General features: G+C 46.9%; 1 protein-coding gene across 4 annotated transcripts in view; it reads right to left on the reverse strand.

The window, feature by feature from the left end:
• Positions 1-17702, reverse strand: part of LOC115107896 (centrosomal protein of 128 kDa) — a 47333-nt gene that overhangs the window by 17026 nt on the left and 12605 nt on the right. For all 4 annotated transcript variants that reach the window (XM_029631641.2, XM_029631643.2, XM_029631644.2 and 1 more), the window contains exons 12-19: positions 17549-17691; positions 16868-17155; positions 12007-12321; positions 10097-10423; positions 8517-8681; positions 5869-6045; positions 1573-1632; positions 1176-1368 (exon numbers count right to left, since the gene is read on the reverse strand). In XM_029631641.2, coding sequence (XP_029487501.1) covers positions 1176-1368; positions 1573-1632; positions 5869-6045; positions 8517-8681; positions 10097-10423; positions 12007-12321; positions 16868-17155; positions 17549-17691 — 1668 coding nt within the window. The remainder of the gene's footprint in view (positions 1-1175; positions 1369-1572; positions 1633-5868; positions 6046-8516; positions 8682-10096; positions 10424-12006; positions 12322-16867; positions 17156-17548; positions 17692-17702) is intronic.

Here is a 17702-nt window from a genome sequence, read left to right on the forward strand (position 1 = left end):
AGCTATAATTCCTGCTAGCTAGCGAGCTTGTTTCAAGGTGATTTGCTAGCTAACGTTAGGTAGCTACCATTAGAGGGCTGGCTGCTGTCATACATACGTTTATTGTGTAGCACAACAATTTATCAAGGATCATGCTATGGTGGTAATTCGTGTTATGTCTGACTACTGCAGTACTGCTTGCCCATGTGCTTGCTAACAGCCACAAGCCCAGACGACCTAGCTAAACCTGTTAGCATCCAGCAGTCATCCGCTGGTGGTTGCATAGTAATGGCGTCACCAACCAGAATTCTAATCAAGATAGTTGTGAAACCGGGCTGCGCTGGCCCTGGTTTCCCTTGAACCAGCTCGAATTTGGCCCTAATTCTAAGTGCCAGTGGAAACGGGGCTCTAGTCGGCTCGGGGATTCGAACCAGCAACCTTTTGATTACTGGCCCAACGCTCTTAACCGCTAGACTATCTACCTATTTAAATAGAAGATGGAGAACAAAGTAGCTGTACGATGAAAATGACCAGAGTTTTTGCGCAGATACAGTCGATTAGCACTAGTTAACACTACCTAGCAAAAACAAAATATTGAAGTATTGATATAATATTGTCCAAAATAACATAGCGATTCGTAACTGTATCGAGCTCCCCCCCTCCTCACACACCCACTACACAATGCCACGCTGTTCCAGCCAGAGCAGCACAGCACGTCTGCATGAGAGAGACTGGTTGATTACCTTAGGTCTTTGTTTTACACAGACTGACGGATGGACAGACAGAGGGAGGAGGGAGCTCAGAATTAGACGGAGGTTCCCCTGGTTGTTGTGATGAAACCTGCTCTGCTGGGTCCCCCTTCTCTAACTCATTATTAAGAGTTTAGTTTAGAAACTGGGAGAGAGAGAAGAGCTTCCCTGTGTGGATGTGAATGTGTGGGAGGAAGAAATGAGAGAAACAAACCAAGTGCATTTGCAGAAATGAACACAAATTAAGAACTAAAGACAAAAACAAGGACACTCGAGCAGATAGAAACACAACCATAATGAGGCTTGCTACATGTCGGACAATTCATTAGCAACCGTCTAGATGGAACAGAAAAAGCCTGAATGAGCCCATATTGCAGCTCTTAAACTGATGTATGGGAGCTTTAGAAGTTGGCCCTCAATCAATGAATCAATCGGATCCAGCCCTACCTTTCTTCTCTGTGCTGATGGAGTGCAGTAGTTTCTCCTGCTGGTCCAGTCTCTGTAGCAGGGCCTGTCTTTCAGAGTCTCTGCTCTGTCTCAGTCCTTTCAGCTGTTCTCTGTCCTGCTGGACCTGCCGACGCAGCTTTCTCTCTCTGGCCTCATGGACAGACACCTCCTCACATAGCCAACGCAGCTTGGTCTGGAACACACACACACACACACACACACACACACACACATTTCATAATGCAGTCATACCCACAATGTCACACACGCAGGTTGCTTCTCAGTTTCTCACATTCACACCCGAAAAAAACCTGATGAATTGTCAGTTTCTCCCAATAGCGACGGGTGGGTCAATGCTTTGAAAGTATCTCCATAAAAGATGGATAATGTGGTGTACCTTAGTCTCAGCCAACCAGCGATGAGGGTCTTTCTGGAGTCCAGGATTGAGGGATATGGCCTAGACATAACAAAGACAGTTAGTTCTAGAAGTTTGGAAACCATCAAGATTTGAAGGTGTAGAAATCCCAGAGCCCTAAACCGCTCCTACCTCCTCAGAATGGTGAGTGGGAGCTATAAATGGCCATTTCCAGCAACATCACACACACAGTTGGGAGAGACACACAACATTCTCTGACTGTCACATAAAAAAAGAAACCATTTGCTCCCCTGACATACCCTTCTGCTGTCAACACAGCCTGCGTCTCTGCGTGGGTCAGCAGTGGCAGACAGAGTTGGGCATAACAGACGGTGTGTAGAAGTACGTGTGTGTGTGTGTGCTTGCTTTCCTGCATGTGTGTACGTGCGTCTACAACTGTGTGAAAGTGTGTGATCATGTACAGAGGTAGCAACCTGCCCCTTCCTCTCCCTGTACCCTTTAGCGATCAAAAGCCCGGTTTGTAATGTTGGGAGGCTGATATATAGGAGGAGTAAAAAGCTCTGTTTGACAGACAGCACCCAGGTGAAATGAAAGAAAGACGGAACAGGCAGCAGAGCAGTGATGTCGGAGCAGGGTGTGAGATGCATACTGCCTCCATAAACAGCTGCTTGTTCAAAACTCCTCCAGAAAGAGAGAGAAGGAAGGAAGAAGGAGGAAGAAGATGAGGAGGGGGAGAAGGAATGAAAAATAGGAAGAAGGTGGAGAGGGGTCAGATGAAGGAGGTGTTATAGTTATGTAATAGTTGATGAAAGGCAGCTTAATGCCGCTTGTTCCTCTCTAACCTTTAACTTTAATGATCCCCCTCATTAGCCCAAATCCTTGACACTGTTTGACTCCTTTATAACATGACAAATTACAGATGAACATTGCATTAGGCCGACTCGCCTCGGTGCATATTGGAAAATCTATATGCTGGAGCAAAGAGGGCTAACTGGGTTCATTAAACTCATCGGAGGGGGAACAGGGTTTGTGGGAATATTTTGTATTGCCCTAAGAGACTGGGACATTTAAAGGCCTTTTGTGTTTTGGACTACAAACAAAAACACATGCTACCAACTCACTCTTCACTCTGTGGATGAATACAGATTATTGCAAATCATCTAATGTAGATAGACCTCTGAGTCACTCTAATCATTACAGTATGAGCTATTCTTGGTTGGGCTACTCCTGTGCTGTGAGTTGTCTTATCCACAGGCTGTCTGGCAAATAGGCTACACTAGGCAGTCTCTTCTGCTGATGTGTGTGTCTGTCTGGTAGCACGACTCTCTCTCCTACACTATTCACATCAGCAGAGTAAATACCTACCGACCCAATAGAAATCTTTATCTTTACACCTCTCTAACAACACCGCTACGGGTTTAGGTTAAAGTGTATGAGGAATAGGTGAGGGTGTGTTAAAGTGTGTGAGGGATAGGTGAGGCTGTGTTAAAGTGTGTGAGGGATAGGTGAGGGTGTGTTCAAGTGTGTGAGGGATAGGTGAGGGTGTGTTCAAGTGTGTGAAGGATAGGTGAGGGTGTGTTAAAGTGTGTGAGAAATAGGTGAGGGTGTTACATACAATAGGCATGGTAACATGCAATTAAATGTCAATAGAAAAGCCATGACACGAGCCTATCAGACACAAGGCTACCAGACAAGCTAGATTACTTCTATGCTCGCTTCGAGGCAAATAACACTGAAACATGCATGAGAGTATCAGCTGTTCCGGAAGACTGTGTGATCACGCTCTCTGCAGCCGATGTAAGTAAGACCTTTAAATAGGTCTACATTCACAAGGCCGCAGGGCCAGATGGATTACCAGGACGTGTACTCAGAGCATGCGCTGACCAACTGGCAAGTGTCTTCACTGACATTTTCAACCTCTCCCTGTCTGAGTCTGTAATACCAACTTGTTTAAAGCAGACCACCATAGTGCCTGTGCCCAAGAATACCATGGTAACCTGCGTAAATGACTACCGATCCGTAGCACTCATGTCTGTACTCATGAAGTGCTTTGAAAGGCTGATCATGGCTCACATCAACACCATTATCCCAGAAACCCTAGACCCACTCCAATTTGCATACCGCCCCAACAGATCCAGAGATGCAATCTCTATTGCACTCCACACTGCCCTTTCCCACCTGGACAAAAGGAACACCTATGTGAGAATGCTATTCATTGACTACAGCTCAGTGTTCAACACCATAGTGCCCTCAAAGCTCATCAACAAGCTAAGGACCCTGGGACTAAACACCTCCCTCTGAAACTGGATCCTGGACTTCCTTACGGGCCGCCTCCAGGTGGTAAGGGTAGGTAACAACACATCCGCCATGCTGATCCTCAACACGGGGCCCCTCAAGAGTGCGTGTTCAGCCCCCTCCTGTACTCCCTGTTCACTCATGACTGCAAGGCCAGGCACGACTCCAAAACCATCATTAAGTTTGCCAATGACACAACAGTGGTAGGCCTGATCGACAACAATGAGACAGCCTATAGGGAGGAGGACAGAGACCTGACCGTGTAGTGCAAGGACAACAACCTCTCCCTCAACGTGATCAAGACAAGGGATATGACTGTGGACTACAGGAAAAGAAGGACCGAGCACGCCCCCATTCTCATTGACGGGGCTGAGGTGGAGCAGGTTGAGAGCTTCAAGTTCCTTGGTGTCCACATCACCAACAAACTAACATTTATTTATTTATTTATTTTATTTAATTCAACCTTTATTTAACTAGGCAAGTCAGTGAAGAACAAATTCTTATTTACAATGACGGCCTACCGGGGAACAGTGGGTTAACTGCCTTGTTCAGGGGCAGAACGACAGATTTTTCCCTTGTCAGCTCAGGGATTCAATCCAGCAACCTTTCGGTTACTGGCCCAACGCTCTAACCACTAGGCTACCTGCCGTCCAAGGTCCAATCACACCAAGACAATCGTGAAGAGGGCACGAGAAAACCTATTCCCCTTCTGGAGACTGAAAAGATTTGGCATGGGTCCTAAAATCCTCAAAAGGTTCTACAGCTGCACCATAGAGATTATCCTGACAGGTTGCATCACTGCCTGGTATGGCAACTGCTCTGCCTCCGACCGCAAGGCACTACAGAGGGTAGTGCGTACGTTCCACTACATCACTGGGGCCAAGCTTCCTGCCATCCAGGACCTCTATACCAGGCAGTGTCAGAGGAAGGCCCAAAAATTGTCAAAGACTCCAGACATCCTAGTCATAGCCTGTTCTCTCAGCTACCGCACGGCAAGCGGTACCGGAGCGCCAAGTCTAGATCCAAAAGGTTTCTAAACAGCTTCTACCCCCAAGCCATAAGACTCCTGAACACTAATCAAATGACTACCCAGACTATTTGCATTGCCCCCCCCCCTATTTTACACTGCTGCTACTCTCTGTTATTATCTATGCATAGTCACTATAATAACTCTACCTACATGTACATATTACCTCAATTACCTCGACATCGGTGTCCCCGCACATTGACTCTGTACCGGTACCCCATGTATATAGCCCCACTATTGTTATTTTACTGCTGCTCTTTATTTATTTGTTACTTTTATTTTTGGGGGGATATTGTTCTTAAAACTGCATTGTTGGTTAAGGGCTTGTAAGTAAGCATTTCACTGTAAGGTCTGCACCTGTTGTATTCGGCGCATGTGACAAAATGTGATTTGAAAACGGAGGAAAATGGAGCATTTGCTGCGGTTCCAGCTTTAGTTGGAAGGATTAAATGGTATGAGTTTACTTATCAAAATAACGTGCAGGCATCGCGAGCATATGTCAATTAAGTGAATGTGCCGCTTTTGTGATGGGTGTTAAAGTGTGTGTGAGGAATAGGAGTGTGTGAGGAATAGGTAAGGTTGTGTTAAAGTGTGTGTGAGGAATAGGTATGGGTGTATTAAAGTGTGTGTGAGGAATAAGTAATGGTGTGTGTGAGGAATAGGTATGGGTGTGTTAAAGTGTGTGTGAGGAGTAGGCAAGGGTGTGTAGGAGTGCATGTATTAGATAAAGAAGAATGTGAATGTGTGTGTTTGGAATAACAAAGGATGAGTAGGCAATAGTATGTGTGTATGGAACACGTTTGGGTGTGTAGGGGTGTGAGTACGGAATAGGTACAGGTGTGTATGAGTGTGTGTGTTTGGAATAACAAAGGATGAGTAGGCAATAGTATGTGTGTATGGAACACGTTTGGGTGTGTGTAGGGGTGTGAGTAAGGAATAGGTACAGGTGTGTATGAGTGTGTGCCTATTGGGAATAGTTGATGGTGTGTGTTTACTTTGAGTTTGTCCTGGGAGTCCTTGAACAGTGCTCTGCAGGCAGCATCTATCTCCTCTGCTACAGAACTGAGGATGGACTCCTGTTCAGTGTCCAGACGAGACAGTCTGTCCTCTAGTGTCGCTACAGCCTCCTCTGACCCACGCCTCCGCTCCTCTCCCTGAACCATGCACTTCACCTGGAGTCCGGAAGAAGGAGAGAGAGAACGAGAACGAGACAGAGAGAGAGGTGACACAAGTTTACAACTGTGGTTATTACGGCTTGATCTTCCTCTATGTGGAGGACAATGCAACAATGGAAGTTTGGCCAAGCTTCCATTTCCAAGATCACAACAGAAGAGACCCCAGAGAAAAACAGTCGGATGGATGGACAGGTTGGGCAGAGACAACCGTGAACATCGGACCTCACTCTCCACTTGAAACGTTCCAGTGTCAGCTCCACCTCCCCATACAGAGTCAATACTCTCTGGGTCTCTATGGAGATACCTTAATCAATATGTCAATGTAAACTAACCGGCCAGGGGAGAGGGATGCTGTGTGTGGATCAGTTAGTTTTTATTTCACCTTTATTTAAACAGGTAGGCTAGTTGAGAACAAGTTCTCATTTGCAACTGCGACCTGGGCAAGATAAAGCAAAGCAGTGTGACACAAACAACACAGAGTTACACATGGGAAAAACAAACGTAGTCAATAACACAATAGAATTATCTATATACAGTGTGTGCAAATATAGTAAGATTAGGGAGGTAAGGCAATAAATAGGCTATAGTGGCAAAATAATGACAATTTAGCAATTAAACACTAGAGTGATAGATCTGCAGAAGATGAATGTGCAAGTAAAGATACTGGGGTGCAAAGGAGCAAAAAAAAAAAATAACAATATGGGGATAAGGTAGTTGGATGAGGATATCTACAGATGGGCTGTGTACATACAGGTGCAATGATCGGTAAGCTGCTCTGACAGCTGATGCTTAAAGTTAATGAGGGACATATAAGACTCCAGCTTCAGTCATTTTTGCAATTCGTTCCAGTCATTGTCAGCAGAGAACTGGAAGGAAAGGCGGCCAAAGGGGGAGTTGGCTTTGGGGATGACCAGTGAAATATACATGCTGGAGCGCGTGCTACGGGTGGGTGCTGCCATGGTGACGAGTGAGCTGAGGTAAGGTAAGGTAAGTTATAGATGAACTGGAGCCAGTGGGTTTGGCAACGAATATGAAGTGAGGGCCAGCTAACGAGAGCATACAGGTTGCAGTGGTGGGTAGAATATGGGGCTTTGGTGACAAAACAGATGGCACTGTGATAGACTGCATCCAATTTGCTGAGTAGAGTGTTGGAGGCTATTTTGTAGATGACATCGCCGAAGTCAAGGATCGGTAGGAAAGTCAGTTTTACGAGGGTATGTTTGGCAGCATAAGTGAAGGATGCTTTGTTACGAAATAGGAAGCCGATTCTAGATTTAATTTTGGATTGGAGATGCTTAATGTGAGTCTGGAAGGACAGTTTACAGTCTAACCAGACACCTAGGTATTTGTAGTTGTCCACATATTCTAAGTCAGAACCGTCCAGAGTAGTGATGCTAGACGGGCGGGCGGATGCAGGCAGCGATCGGTTGAAGAGCATGCATTTAGTTTTACTTGCATTTAAGAGCAGTTGGAGGCCACGGAAGGAGTGTTGTATGGCATTGAAGCTTGTCTGGAGATTTGTTAACACAGCGTCCAAAGAAGGGCCAGAAGTATACAGAAAGGTGTCGTCTGCGTAGAGGTGGATCAGAGAATCACCAGCAGCAAGAGCGACATCATTGATGTATACAGAGAAAAGAGTTGGCCCGGGAATTGAACCCTGTGGCACCCCCATAGAGACTGCCAGAGGTCCGGACAACAGACCCTCCGATTTGACACACTGAACTCTGTCTGAGAAGTAGTTGGTGAACCAGGCGAGGCAATCTTTCGAGAAACCAAGGCTGTTGAGAGTCTGCCGATAAGAATACGGTGATTGACAGAGTCGAAAGCCTTGGCCAGGTCGATGAAGATGGCTGCACAGTTTTGTCTTTTATCGCTGGCGGTTATGATATCGTTTAGGACCTTAAGCGTGGCGGCCCCATGACCAGCTCTGAAACCAGATTGCACTGCGGAGAAGGTACGGTGGGATTCAAAATGGTGATCTGTTTGTTTACTTGGCTTTTGAAGACTATAGAAAGGCAGGGTAGGATAGATATGGGTCTGTAACAGTTTGGGTCTAGAGTGTCTCCCCCTTTCAAGAGGGGGATGACCGCAGCAGCTTTCCTATCTATAGGGATCTCAGATGATACGAAAGAGAGGTTGAACAGGCTAGTAATAGGGGTTGCTAATTTTTAGAAAGAGAGGGTCCAGATTGTCTAGCCCAGCTGATTTGTAGGGGTCCAGATTTTAAAGTGTCTGTGTGTGTAACGTTACTAGGAACTAGGCCACTCAGTGGATACTGAGCCAGCAGGCCTTTAGTTACTTAGATAAATACAATGATCTTCTTTAGTACTGTAGGTAAAACTGTCTGTGGTCATATAGGCTGTGAAGGCGTTTGTTCAAGCCCAGCATTAAGCTGATCCTTGATCTGTGGTTAACAGCTACCTACTGTCTTCTATCTACGTCTTTGGGGAAAACCATTTGGGGCTCACCTTGTCGTCCAGCTCCTGCTTGAGTAGCTGGTATTTCCTGCGGAGGTGTGAGCATTGCTCCTCCCCTTCGCTCAGCTCCTCTGTCATCCGGTCACACTCAGTCTTCATCCTGTCCAGCTTCACACGCAGAGCCCTCACCAGCTCCTTGTCCGACGCGGCATCCGCCTGCAGGGAGGATACGCAAAACGTGGTACAAAAAATGAAATAATAAATAAAATGGGTTAAAATTGGAAACCCTCTCCAACCTTTTAAAAAACACAGGAGAAGGTCTGAGGGGAGCGACCTTGGACGTTTTATTCCAGTGTTAATAGGAAGCGAGGAAGGAAGATGGAGGATTGTGAACATGAGCTCAGAGAAGGAAGGGAAAGACTCCAGCCACCCAAGTCATAGGCTGTTCTCTCTGGCACCGCACGGCAAGTGGTACCGATGCACCAAGTATGGAACGAACAGGACCCTGAACAGCTTCTACTCAGGTGTGTGTGGATTTCAGGGGGGTCCAAGCCCCTATTTGCCTAGCTGCCTTGATGAGCTAGTCACACTGAAGGGAAGGGGCGAAGCAGAGGGTACATATTCAGGCCTTCCTATCCACCACTAGCCTGTAGGAACCTACTGTCACCCGGGCTCAAAGCACTGGGCGTGTGAGGTCTGGGACTGCATGGATAGGCAAAGAGGAGGAAATTGAAATGACATTAAAGAAAAACAGAATTTTCCTGAGAAATTCCCACTTCATCGGGATCGATGCCAGATAACAATTATCTAACTTTACAGTTGGGTTATCTTGACGTTGTTCAAACATTTTTTGAAGAATCAAGTTCCCCCAAGGTTAATTACAAGGGAGAAATATTTATTTTACCTTTATTTAACTAGGCAAGTCAGTTAATAACAAATTCTTATTTTCAATGACGGCCTAGGAACAGTGGCTTAACTGCCTTGTTCAGGGGCAGAACGACAGATTTTAGCCCCTGTTATTAATTAATATTAATTACAAGGGGATAAAATATCCACAGCTATTATAAAGATAATAACAAGCAGTGGAGAATATACGATACACGAACTGTGAGGACTACTCTACACTTCATTGTTCTTAGCCCCAGGTTAGACCGGCCCTGGGCTAGCTTAGCCTGTGTTTACACAAGCATTTGTTAACCCTGGGCTAAGCTTTAACCCTGGAGGATACAAGGATTCACACTTAAAAATGGAGGAAAATGGAGCGTTTGCTGCCGTTCCAGCTGTAGAGTTTGTAGTGTTAGTTGGAAGGATTAAAATGATATGAGTGTACTTATCAAAATAACATGCAGGCATCACGAGCATATATCAATTAAGTGAATGTGCCGCTTTTGTGATTGAACAGTAAAAGCATTCTAGGCTGTTCTTGACACCGTTTCATACGGGCTATTTTGGCAACGTGTTTCTGGGGCTAACCCTGGAAAGTCAGGGCCAACTCTGCTCCGGAGCAGGAGCAGCTAGCCGTGGGTTAAGGTTGGTGCTAGCTCACTTTACAATTTGCAAGTGTGAACACTCACTTAGCCCCGGGCTAAAATCACTGAGCCCCGGGCTAAAATCACCTAGCCCCGGGCTACCTTGATCTCCTTGAGGTGATGCTCCATCTCATTCCTCTCCTTCATACAGAGTCGTAGTGTCTCCTGTATGTCTCTATCCTGCTTGGTCCTGCCGTTCTGCACAGTGGCTCTGAGACTGGCCAGCTCCCTCTGGTGCACCTCCCTCTCCAGCTCCAGCTGCTGCCCCAGGGAAGCCCTCAGCTCCTGGGCTGCGGCCAGCCGCACTGCCCCCTCCGCCCCACTCCTCTGGAGCTCCGTCCTGAGCGCCGCCTCCTCAGCTAGACGGGTGGTGAGCTGGGCACGGGCGGAGGTTAACTCCTTCATGGCTGTCTGGAGGCTATGTAACTCCTTAGAAATGAAAGTCACTTTATGCTTAGTTCTTTTATATTTCATATATTCATTCATACAAAGCCCAAAGTTTTCATGTCTAGACCCTGGGCAAAAGCAGTTCAATACAGTTGAAGTCGGAGGTTTACATACACTTAGGTTGGAGTCATTAAAACTAGTTTTTCATCCACTCCACAAATTTCTTGTTAACAAACTATAGTTTTGGCAAATCGGTTAGGATATCTAATTTGTGCATGACACAAGTAACAACTGTCTGTTTACAGACAGATTATTTCACTTATAATTCACTGTATCACAATTCCAGTGGGTCAGAAGTTTACATACACTTGACTGTGCCTTCAAAACAGCTCGGAAAATTCCAGAAAATTATTTCATGGCTTTACAAGCTTCTGATAGGCTAATTGACATCAATTGGAGGTGTACCTGTGGATGTACTTCAAGGCCTACCTTCAAACTCAGTGCCTCTTTGCATGACATCATGGGAAAATCTAAAGAAATCAGCCAAGACTTCAGAAAAAAAATAGTAGACCTCCACAAGTCTGGTTCATCCTTTGGGAGCAATTTCCAAACGCCTGCAGGTACCACGTTCATCTGTACAAACAATAGTATGCAAGTATAAACACCATGGGACCACGCAGCCGTCATACCGCTCAGGAAGGAGACGCGTTCTGTCTCCTAGAGATTAACGTATCTAGGTGCGAAAAGTGCAAATCAATCCCAGAACAACAGCAAAGGACCTTGTGAAGATACTGGAGGAAACAGGTACAAAAGTATCTTCATCCACAGTAAAAACGAGACCTATATCGACATAACCTGAAAGGCCGCTCAGCAAGGAAGAAGCCACTGCTTCAAAACCACCATAAAAAAGCCAGACTACGTTTGCAACTGCACATGGGGACAAAGACAGTACCTTTTGGAGAAATGTCCTCTGGTCTGATGAAACAAAAATAGAACTGTTTGGCCATAATGACCATCGTTATATTTGGAGGAAAAAGGGGGAGGCTTGCAAGCCGAAGAACACCACCCCAACTGTGAAGCACGGGGGTGGCAGCATCATGTTGTGGGGGTGCTTTGCTGCAGGAGGGACTAGTGCACTTCACAAAATAGATGGCATCATGAGGTAGGACAATTATGTGGATATATTGAAGCAACATCTCAAGACATCAGTCAGGAAATTAAAGCTTGGTCAGAAATGGGTCTTCCAAATGGACAATGACCCCAAGCATACTTCCAAAGTTGTGGCAAAATGGCTTAAGGAAAACAAAGTCATGGTACTGGAGTGGCCATCACAAAGGCCTGACCTCAATCCCATAGAAAATGTGTGGGCGGAACTGAAAAGGCGTGTGCGAGCAAGGAGGCCTACAAACCTGACTCAGTTACACCAGCTCTGTCAGGAGGAATGGGCCACAATTCACCCAACTTATTGTGGGAAGCTTGTGGAAGGCTACCCAAAACATTTGACCCAGGTTAAACAATTTAAAGGCAGTGCTACCAAATACTAATTGAGTGTATGTAAACTTCCGACTTCAACTGTATATTAGGGAATAGGGTGCCCTTTCAGACTCTGCTATGAAGTAGCCTACCTCCTGGTCTCTCTGGCTGCGTCGGGCCACGGCCTCAGCCCTCTCCTCCAGACTCTGGTTCTCCTCTCTCAGCCTAACCTGCAGGACAGACTGCCGCTGGGCCTCCTCCTCCAGGGCAATGGAGGCCTCCCTCACTTCCTGCTCTAGGCCCAGGTGACGTGCCCGAGTCTCCGACAGCTCCACGTCTTTACGGAGCACCTCTTCCTCGCTCCGAGCCAGACGCCCCAGCACCTCCGCTAGCTCCCTGCGCACCCCTTCAGTCTGCTGGGAGAAGGCTTTCAGCTGGGCCTGGGACAGCTCTCTCTCCTTACACGCCTGGGGGGAGAGGAGAGGGAGGAGAGAGGTGAAAAAGGAGGAGAGGGGAAAATAAGAGCGGAAGAGAGGGATGAGAGTAAGACAAACGAAGGGGGAGAAGTGAAGAGGACAATGTATTTAAAGTGCAAACACCAGCTTCATCGTAGATAGTGAAAAGCTGTCGCTCAGCTCAGATTTGTATTAAGGCTATAGGCCTAGCCCCGGTCTGTTTAAGAAAGATTGGTTCGCCTTTCCGTCTCTGATCCAACTCTTACAAATCACCCCACTGTCTAATCTGCTGTCTGAGAGACTGTCTGCAAGGCTTTCTCCCAGCTCAGAGCGCCACTCCTAATCAGTTAATTGAGCACTTCATTCTCTGCCTCCTAATTTATTAAGAGGAGAAATTATTCAGGGTATTCATTCTTGTCACGTAGAGAGCGAGCCAGGTGTGAGTCAGTCAGTCAGTCAGTCAGTCAGCTGCTGCTGCTGGGGAGAGAGTTTTGAGGTGACTCATAGCGCAGGAAAAAAAACAGTGGTGACATTCACACTAATAACGCCTGGCTGACTGACTACAGCTCATCACTTAGCTTAGCCCAGCCAGCCATACCAGCAGCCTCAGTAGATCTAGCAGCTCCCGCTTCCAAACTTCTGTATACGAGCCTTGTGTTCTTCAGCCTCATAAGGCCAGTATGAGCTTCCAAACCTCTGTATACGAGCCTTGTGTTCTTCAGCCTCATAAGGCCAGTATGAGCTTCCAAACCTCTGTATACGAGCCTTGTGTTCTTCAGCCTCATAAGGCCAGTATGAGCTTCCAAACCTCTGTATACGAGCCTTGTGTTCTTCAGCCTCATAAGGCCAGTATGAGCTTCCAAACCTCTGTATACGTGCCTTGTGTTCTTCAGCCTCATAAGGCCAGTATGAGCTTCCAAACCTCTGTATACGAGCCTTGTGTTCTTCAGCCTCATAAGGCCAGTATGAGCTTCCAAACCTCTGTATACGAGCCTTGTGTTCTTCAGCCTCATAAGGACAGTATGAGTCCCGAAAAACACTTGCACTGGCAGCTGCTCTTTGGCTATTAGAAAGCTTAATCAAATCAAAGTTGATTTGTCACCTGCGCCGAATACAACAGGTGTAGACCTTACAGTGAAATGCTTACTTACAGGCTCTAACCAATGGTGCGGGAAAAAAAAGGTGTGTGTGTGTGTAGGTAAGTAAAGAAATAAAACAACAGCAAAAAGACATTTGAAAAAAAGAGTATCAAGGCTATATACAGACAACTGTTAGTCAGGCGTATTGAGGTAATATGTACATGTAGGTATCGTTAAAGTGATTATGCATATATGATGAACAGAGAGAAGCAGAAGCGTAAGAAGAGGGGTTGGCGGGTGGTGGGACACAATGCAGATAGCCCGGTTAGCCAATGTGCGGGAGCACTGGTTGGTCGGGCCAATTTAGGTAGTATGTACATGAATGTATAGTTAAAGTGACTATGCATATAAGATAAACAGAGAGTAGCAGCAGTGTAAAATAGGGGTTGGGGGAGGGGGCACACAATGCAAATAGTCCGGGTAACCATTTAGTTACCTGTTCAGGAGTCTTATGGCTTAGGGGTAAAAACTGTTAAGAAGCCTTTTTGTCCTAGACTTGGCACTTTGGTACCGCTTGCCATGTGGTAGAAGAGAGAACAGTCTATAACTGGGGTGGCAGGGGTCTTTGACAATTTTAGGGCCTTCCTCTGACACCGCCTGGTGTAGAGGTCCTGGATTGCAGGCAGCTTTGGCCCAGTGATGTACTGGGCCGTACGTACTACCCTCTGAAGTGCCTTGTGTTCGGAGGCCGAGCAATTGCCGTACCAGGCAGTAGAACCTTTTGAAGATCTCAGGACCCATGCCAAATCTTTTTAGTTTCCTGAGGGGGAATAGGCTTTGTCGTGCCCTCTTCACGACTGTCTTGTTGTGTTCGGACCAATCTAGTTTGTTGTTGATGTTGACACCAAGGAATTTGAAGCTCTCAATCTGCTCCACTACAGCCCCGTCGATGAGAATGGGGACGTGCTCGGTGCTCCTTTTCCTGTAGTCCACAATCATCTCCTGTCTTGGTTACGTTGACAGGTTGTTATTCTGGCATTACCCGGCCAGGTCTCTGACCTCCTCATAGGCTGTCTTGTCGTTGTCGGTGATCAGGCCTACCACTGTTGTGTTGTCAGCAAACTTAATGATGGTGTTGGAGTCGTGCCTGGCCATGCAGTCGTGGGTGAAAAGGGAGTACAGGAGGGGACTGAGCACGCACCCCTGGGGAGCTCCAGTGTTGAGGATCAGCGTGGCTACATACCCTCACCACCTGGGGGGCGGCCTGTCAGGAAGTTCAGGATCCAGTTGCAGAGGGAGGTGTTTAGTCCCAGGTTCCTTAGCTTGGTGATGAGCTTTGAGGGTACTATGGTGTAGAACGCTGAGCTGTAGTCAATGAACAGCATTCTCACATAGGTGTTCCTTTTGTCAAGGTGGGAAAGGGCAGTGTGGAGTGCAATAGAGATTGCATCATCTGTGGATCTGTTTGGGCGGTATGAAAATTGGAGTGGGTCTAGGGTTTCTGGGATAATGGTGTTGATGTGAGCCATTACCAGCCTTTCAAAACACTTCATGGCTACGGACGTGAGTGCTATGGGTCTGTAGTCATTTAGGCAGGTTGCCTTTGTGTTCTTGGGCACAGGAACTATGGTGGTCTGCTTGAAGCATGTTGGTATTACAAACTCAATCAGGGACATGTTGAAAATGTCAGTGAAGACAACTGCCGGGTTGGTCAGCACATGCCCGGAGCACACGTCCTGGTAATCCGTCTGGCCCCGCAGCCTTGTGTATGTTGACCTGTTTAAAGGTCTTACTCACGTCGGCTACGGAGTGCGTGATCACACAGTCGTCCGGAACAGCTGATGCTCTCATGCATGCCTCAGTGTTGCTTGCCTCGAAGTGAGCATAGAAGTGATTTAGCTCTTCTGGTAGGCTCGTGTCACTGGGCAGCTCGCGGCTTCCCTTTGTAGTCTGTAATAGTTTGCAAGCCCTGCCACATCCGACGAGCGTCTGATCCGGTGTAGTACGATTCAATCGTAGCCCTGTATTGACGCTTTGCCTGTTTGATGGTTCATCGCAGGGCATAGCGGGATTTCTAGTAAGCTTCCGGGTTAGAGTCCCGCACCTTGAAAGCGGCAGCTCTACCCTTTAGCTCGTTGCGAATGTTGCCTGTAATCCATGGCTTCTGATTGGGGTATGTACGTACAGTCACTGTGGGGACGACGTCCTCAATGCACTTGTTGATAAAGCCAGTGACTGATGTGGTGTATTCCTCAATGTCATCGGAAGGATCCTGGAACATGTTCCAGTCTGTGATAGCTAAGCAGTCCTGTAGTTTAGCATCTGCTTTATCTGACCATTTTTATATAGACCAAGTCACTGGTGCTTCCTGCTTTAATTTTTGCTTGTAAGCAGGAATCAGGAGGATAGAGTTGTGGTCGGATATATCAAATGGAGGGCGAGGGAGAGCTTTGTACGCGTCTCTGTGTGTGGAGTACAGGTGATCTAGAATTTTTTTCCCTCTGTTTGCACATTTAACATGTTGATAGAGATTTGGTAGAACTGATTTAAGTTTCCCTGCATTAAAGTCTTTGGCCACTAGGAGCACCGTCTCTGGGTGAGTGGTTTCCTGTTTGCTTATTTCCTTATACAGCTGACTAAGTGCGGTCTGTGGTGGTAAATAAACAGCCACAAAAAGTATAGCTGAGAACTCTCTAGGTAAGTAGTGTGGCCTGCAGTTTATCACAATATACTCTACTTCAGGCGAGCAAAATCTAGAGACTTCCTTAGATTTCGTGCACCAGCTGTTTTTTTACAAATATGCACAGATCGCCCACCCCCCTCGTCTTACCGGAATGTGCTGTTCTATCCTGCCGGTGCAGCGTGTATCCCGCTAGCTGAATGTCCATGTCGTCATTCAGCCACGATTCCGTGAAGCATAGGATACTACAGTTTTTGATGTCCCGTTGGTAGGATATTCGTGATCGTACCTCGTCTAGTTTATTGTCCAATGATTGTACGTTGGCGAGTAATATTGACGGTAACGGCAGCTTTCCTAGTTGCCTTCTGCGGGTCCAGATGAGGCATCTGGCTCTTCTTCCTCTGCGTCGCTTCCTTTTGCGAATAATTTGGAGGTCTGCCCTGGGGGGTGTTTGGAGAATATCGTGTGAGTCCTGCTTGTTGTTGTTGTTGAAGAAATCTTTGTCTAATCCAAGTTGAGTGATCGCTGTCATGATATCCAGAAGCTTCTTCCGTAAGATATGTTTGCAGAAGCATTATGTACAAAATAATGTACAAATATCGCAAAAAAACCCCACCTAATAGCACAATAGGTTAGGAGACCGTAAAACGGAGGCCATCTCCTCCGGCGCCATGTAGAAACAAGAGTAACTGAGAGGAGTGCATTTGAACACTCTTCTAATCAGAAACAGTGCCATCCACAAAACCTACATCGATGCATCTCTTTCAATGCACTGTCACCTCCCAGTCTCAATACAGACCTGTTTGGCTTTCTCCGTGTCCAGCTGAGCCTGTCCCCTCATTTCCTCCATGTCCCTCTCCATCCTCTTGCACTTGGCCCTCCACTGTCTGACTGCCTCCTGGGCTCTGGTCTTCAGCTCCTCCCTCCTCGTGGAGCTGTCCTGGAGCCGGGCCTCAGCCTCCTCAGCCCTGAGCAGGGCCCGGGCCCTCTCGGTAGCACACAACTCCGAGCGGCCCTGGATCTCCTTCAACTGCTCCAGCATCCTCAACTGTTGCTGCTCGCGCCTCGCCAGGTCTGACGACAACACCTGGGGTAGAGAGATGGTGACGAAGAGAGAGAGATTCAGTGAAGATAGCACAGACTAAAAAAACAGTGGAAATATATCCTCTATACCTTTATTAAGTCAAAAATATTTCCACTACAATGTTGTTTATATCTTTGTGCTTAGTTGGGAGTGTTTGATATTTCCACTCAGTGAACTGACAGATCTCAGCTTTATGAGGCGGATAAATGACTGTTAGCTAGCTAGACGATTGATGTTCTACTCTGACTGTTGTCTTACTTGGCACATTTAACCAGATCAAGAGAGCGTTCGCAGCAAACAGAAGCTGTGGCACAAAGACAATCTGATTCAACCTCACTCAGGCAGACATGCATAACACACACTGACATATCGACGCGCGCGCACATACACACGTACCTCGACCTGGTTGCACAGCTGTGTTCTCTCTCGGTCTTTGAGCTCCAGAGTCCTCCTGAGATCGTCCACCTCACTGAGGACAGATGTCCTGCTCAGCTGGGCTCTCAGCTCCTGCACCTCTCTCTCCAGCTCCGACGACCGGTCTAAATGTAAC

This window comes from Oncorhynchus nerka, linkage group LG24, assembly GCF_034236695.1.
Source record: "Oncorhynchus nerka isolate Pitt River linkage group LG24, Oner_Uvic_2.0, whole genome shotgun sequence".
In the NCBI taxonomy this organism is placed as follows: Eukaryota; Metazoa; Chordata; class Actinopteri; order Salmoniformes; family Salmonidae; genus Oncorhynchus; species Oncorhynchus nerka.